This window comes from Gavialis gangeticus, unplaced genomic scaffold (assembly GCF_001723915.1).
Source record: "Gavialis gangeticus isolate Ggan-Ray unplaced genomic scaffold, GavGan_comp1, whole genome shotgun sequence".
Lineage (NCBI taxonomy): Eukaryota > Metazoa > Chordata > Crocodylia > Gavialidae > Gavialis > Gavialis gangeticus.
Window position 1 is genome coordinate 36586891 of NW_017728998.1, and position 5781 is coordinate 36592671.

General features: G+C 40.9%; 1 protein-coding gene across 5 annotated transcripts in view; it reads left to right on the top strand.

The window, feature by feature from the left end:
- FTO (FTO, alpha-ketoglutarate dependent dioxygenase) overlaps positions 1-5781 on the top strand; it is a 491290-nt gene that overhangs the window by 182616 nt on the left and 302893 nt on the right. The window contains exon 8 of one of the 5 annotated variants that reach the window (XM_019505724.1): positions 3729-3849. The exons of the other annotated variants lie outside the window; for them this stretch is intronic. Coding sequence (XP_019361269.1) covers positions 3729-3797 — 69 coding nt within the window. The 3' untranslated portion in view covers positions 3798-3849. Of the gene's footprint in view, positions 1-3728; positions 3850-5781 lie in introns of those variants that run through there. 5 annotated transcript variants of the gene reach the window in all.

Genomic DNA, 5781 nt, shown 5'->3' on the forward strand with positions numbered 1-5781 from the left:
TCCCATTCACTACCCTGGATGGGCAGTGCCTCTGGCCCCAACCCCTGCCCCACTCCCTCCCTCAGTGGGGGCCTTGATCCCCCCCCCAATACAGGGAAAATCACTGTTAAAGAAATAGCTATTTACATATTAACTTACCAGTGAAAGAAAAGTTGGGGCTCAATGGAGCTTTGTATGGATGCAAGAATTTTCATTGCATGTATCCAATTGAAAAATCAGGGCATAGATAAGTTCTACCTCAAAGGGGCAGCGTTCCACCCATGTGAATCCAATTGCAGGAGCTTAGCCTGTTTAGCACACTCTGATCATCCACCTTATGAAATCCAGGGATCCATTTCAATTTCCAGTCCAGGCTCTTATGAGTTTTTGGGCGAGTCTTTTCATTTCTTTTGCTTAGTGCACACTTCCGTTTAGTAATCCTGAAGCTGTAGTCACAATAAAATGCAGCTTATCTATTTAATGTTTACCATGCTGCAGCAGGAAAATAATTATTGGCTTTTCTCAAATGTCTCTACTTAACATCAGGTTTTGGCAGTCCTTCTTGGACTGCCAGTGAGTCTGAACTCTAAATAATTCTCACAGTAGAAGCTTTTTTATTTAAAGTTTAAGCATAACAAATCTTCTTAATTTGTTTCTATGTAATTATGTGATTGTTTATCACAATTGGACTAAACAGTGTCCCTTTTCTCATAGTACTCAATTTGAATCTTTGTAAAATAATAATAGAGTGAATTAATGAGTAGTCACAATGAACCAAATTCAGACCTGATCAAGAATCATGTCTATAGAGTTATGCCATTGGATATGACCTAGTGTAGTGTGTGTTGGTATTCAGCAAAATGTGGTTATTGGTTAAAGGGAAATGTGACAGGTTATGTAACTCAGATGCCTGTAATAGGTATTATTATCAATAGCTTACATGACACGCATATACATATTTATATTTAATAGCAATACTTAGTGTTGATGTTTTTGGTGTTTCACAAATCCCTGTTTGGGAACTAACAACACATTACTGCAAAGAGAGGTAGGGGTCTTAAATTTGATAAGTGATTTGCAGTAATCTCACCTAGTAATTCAGTGATGGAATCAAATAGTATTTGTGCATTGCACTGCTCCTAGCCATTAAACGTCATTTTCTGTCCAACTTCACATTTGTATTGGTTAAAATAGCAGCTCATAAGCTGCAAGCACTATGGTATCAGGCTATTATAGTTTATACCTTTGCACAAAAGAAAAAGTTGCACAGTGATAGGCAATGTCAGTGGAGAAGGGTTTGCATGGTAATTATTTTCGTGTTAGTTGGTGAAAGCAGTGTATGCTGAGGCTTTTTACCCAAAATCCTATCTATACAATGGTCTTGGTTGTGGGTTCTGGAGTTACCAAATGCATCAGTGTCAAAACACCTTATTTGAAAGCCTGTCCCAGGTACAGATTCATACTTTCTGGGTGCAGCTATATGTGCACTTTACTGCAGAGTTAGCTAATTAGTTCTACAGTAAAGCTCCACAGTCTACATGTGCGCAGTGTAGCATCACAGTCTGCATTAGGGTGCAATGAGCTAATTAACTCCACTATAAGGTAGTCCTGTTGGGGACAGAATTGTGTTATGGTGGGGTCATTTAGTGCTCTGAAAAACGTGTGAACACTGACTGGGGCCGTAAGCTGCACCCAGTCAGCCCACCCAGTTGGTGGCTTCCTCTGCCCAAGCTCAAACTGATGTTGTCCCAGGCGCATGTGTAGACATTGCACTTGGGAGCAGTTTTTAACTGCTGGCTTTAACTGCTCCAGAATTTATTGCTTTACATTAAGGTCACATGGAGATGTACCCTCTGTGTGCCAGACATCCCGTCATAAGGGGAAGAACCAAAATAATGGCAGCACTTCTCTGCTGTATGTACCTCCTTGGAAACAGTGGACCAAAATACAAAGACTGTAAGTAAGTGTAGAAGTTATACGTAGCTTCATAGATAGGAGCACAAGGAATGCTGATTCTATCTGTCTGAGGCTTTAGGGTTTAAAAACATGCAGTGATGGTGAGGATGATAATATTTTTCACTAGATATAGTCCTTCCCTGTTGACTCTTATACAGTATTTTCATTAGCACAGCAGCACAATAATTGGCTCAGTCTCTCATTGGAATTACAGTAAAGCCAGGCTCCACTCTACTATAATTTTATTTATTGAAGATATTAAAAAAGGAAGAAACAACCTAAACCTTGGCCACTGTTTAACTTCAAGTGGTTCATGTATTCATAATATAAAATCTGTGTGTGTCTCTGTATGTAAATATTTGTCAACACTAGAACTGTAATTCCTCCAAGGAACTGTCACTCAAAAATCTTATGATAATATCTCGTATGAAGCTTGTTAAAAATGGATGTTGAGAAAGCACATGCTGAAAAGTCATCAAATTTTTTTAAAATATTTGTTTAAAAAATAAACTAGGCCAGGGATTTCTCTACTGTTTAAAAACAGAATGAAACAGCTGTTTTCTCAATTCTTTTTTTCTTCTGCTTTTCATCTTTTAGATTTTCTTGTTAAATGTACAGTACTATAATTGAATCACAGCATTAGATGGCTTTTCCCAACAAAACAGCAGATTTGGATTCTTTACTGCTAGTTTCAAAAGTAAAATATAGAGAGAGCACAAAGGCAAAAATTGAGCACATAGATGTATAATCCCAAAGGAATAAACTGAGTTTTGCTAGACAAGCTGAAAGCTGATTAAAATATTTCTCATCCTTTGGGTATGCAACAGCTTTTGATGATGGAGAGTGTATTAATATTCAGTTTCGCTGCTTGTAGACACTTGAGACAGGTCCCAGGAAAGAATCTGAAATTGACCAGGTTTTATCGCTGTTCCAGAAATCTTTGAGACTCAGAGCAGCATCCTTCTACCAGCAGAGGCAAAGATAATCATTTTGTTATTTAGCTACTTTTAAAATTTTACAAGAAAAGTACTTTTTGACATTTTGAAGGATTGAAAGATTTAAAGCATTGCTTAGCAATGTTGAACTCATTAGGTGCAGCAAAGGAAAAAGACCGATCTTAATTAGCAGACAACAATGTTGTTGTTAACTATTTCATTTAAAACTTGTTTGAGCTTTTTACAGAATCCAGCAGTAATACCAGAGGCAGAATTTAAGACCCTAAGTTATACAATAATTGCAATAGGAACACTAAGAAGTGTGGGGTTTCCGGGTACTATTTTCTCAACTGAGGCTCTTCCCTTTTCTTTCTTTCTCACTTTTCTTGAAGGGAATATAAACAGCTGCTTTAGCAGCTGATACTTGTTCTGGTCTTTTGCAGGAAGGTTGATGTGGGGGTGTTGGCTTCTTTTTCCATCCCCAGTGGTGGGAAATGTACAGTATCTCTATAAAACATGTAATGCGCTGCATGAGGTGCCTTTAGGATGGCTCCAGTGCTAAATATTTCTTGCAGTAGGTGAAAGTGCATGGCTTAATTAGCTTAGTTAACCTAATTAAGCTCTGATTTCTTTTTGTGGAACAGCCTAATGTATAATTCATTTATAAACTATATTTCATAGTTGTGGGCTGAGACAAAGCTAGGTGAATCTTGCAGGTTTTTATGGTGTGTTTGAAAAAGGTGAGTCACCAGTATCATATTGCAAATGGACATACTTTAAAGGAAGATATCTTTTACGAGGATGTATTGTGGATTTTAATAGTCAAGATCTAAAGCAATTTAAGGCTTCATTTTTTAGGTTCGCCAAACACAGAAGTCCAGTCACCCCTACCCAACTTCTGTTTTCTTTGTTTGGAGAGAACTTTGACAGATCTTGCTTTTGCTCCATGCTGAGAGAAGGGCCAGCTGATCTGATGGCATTTTCTTCTCTTCCTGTACTTGTTTATGTGAAGAAGGTAGACAGTCACAACATTGTTATAAGGATTAGGGGTATGTGAAGTGGGCCCTATTTGATTTGGATGAGGCCTGAATCTGGGACAGTGATTTGATTCGTTGATTCAGATCACTGTCTCTGATTCAATTCGGCCGAATCCAAATATGAAGATTCAGTACTGCTTAGGAGACTCACTGATTCTCCATATACGCAGCTTTAAATGTTTTTCCTACATACCTTGAGGTACCAGCATGGCTTGTGAATGCTGCAATGCTGGGGTGGATGGAATGTCCCACAGGAGTGCAGGGGGGCTCCACACGTGCTCAGTGGTGAACCCAGAAGTGGACTGGAAATGTTCCTGGTCCACTTCAGGATCTGCAGAGCATGTTGGGGGACTCTCTCACACCCCCATTCCTGGCTCGGCGATCGGCTGTGGGAAGATCCCAGGTGCCCCTCCCAGACCCAGAAGGCACCAGTCGCCGAGCCGGAAGGGCATAGGTGGAGCCACCTGCATGCTCCCCGGCATACCTGAAAGTGGACCAGAAGTGCTTTTGGTCCACTTCTGGGTCTGCTGCTGAGCTCACTGGGGACCCCACCGCGCTCCTGTGGGACACTTCATCCACCCCAGCATTGCAGCATTAATGAGGCACCTGGTATCTAGAGGTGTGTAGAAGAAACATTTAAAGCTGTGTCTATGTCTGAATCACTGAATCTTTCTAATCAGTTTGGAGGGTTGTAATTCGATTCAGAGAGATTAAAGGGCTCACTGATTCATTTCAGATTCAGAGATTCAGCCACCGAGTCGGGCAGAATCTCCACCAAATCAAATCTGGGACTGAAGCTTTGTACATCCCTAATAAGGATGTGCATTTCCTCCCCCTACAATTAATGTGATCCCCAGCACTATATGGGGAAAAATGCAAATATAGTATGAATCACTGTCCCTCCTAAGAAACTCTTCTTTGGGGATGTGACAGGAGATTGAATGCTACTTGGGGAAACTTTGGCATCGTGATTCCACCCTACCAGTGAACTTGAGGTGAGCTGTTCAATTATCAAGTGAGGAATGGTAATCATGAGACAACTTTTGTCTCTTCCTCTTCTGATTTAGAGCCTGTTGGAACAAATATTCATTTTAAAAATGAAAACAAATAAAGCACAAATAACTTGCATGTATTGAATTCCTGAGATGTATGTGCTAATGTGTGCTAGTACTTTTCTGTTTATTTCTTTTCATAAGGCCTTCTTTATTCCTTGTTAGCTCAGGTAAGTGTATAAGAAACAAGAAGTGTTCAAGAAACTTATAAGCATGATTTATAGCAAAACAAATGTTTGTTTACCTCTTTCTTACCTCATGATGTAGTCAGTCTATTTACTGTTTATTAAACTGCTCTTATAGTATCATAAATGACTTCTTTGCCTCCATTTTCCTGAGCAGGGGCTGGATCAGCCCCCCCCACTGGGCTCCCCTTAGGCCCCAGGGGAGGTGCACCTAGACCAAGGGTCAGTGAGGATCTAGTCAGGGAACTTCTGGAGGGACTGGATGTAATTAAATCCGCTGGTCTGGATGATCTCCACCCCAGAGTGCTGAGGGAAGTAGCTGAGGTCATTGCGGGACCCCTGGCATGGCTTTATGAGCACTCGTGGTGCTCTGGTGTGGTGCCAGAGGACTGGATGAGGGCCAATGTGGTTCCCGTCTTCAAAAAAGGGGAGGAAGGAGGACCCGGGAAACTATAGGCCAGTTAGTCTTACCTCAATCCTGGGTAGGCTTTTTGAGAGAATTATTCTTGCACATGTCCAGGAGGGGCCAGCAGGGGAGATTATGCTTAGGGGCAACCAACACGGGTTCATTAGAGGCAGGTCCTGTCAGACCAACCTGGTGGCCTTCTACGACCAGGTCACCAAATCCTTAGATGCA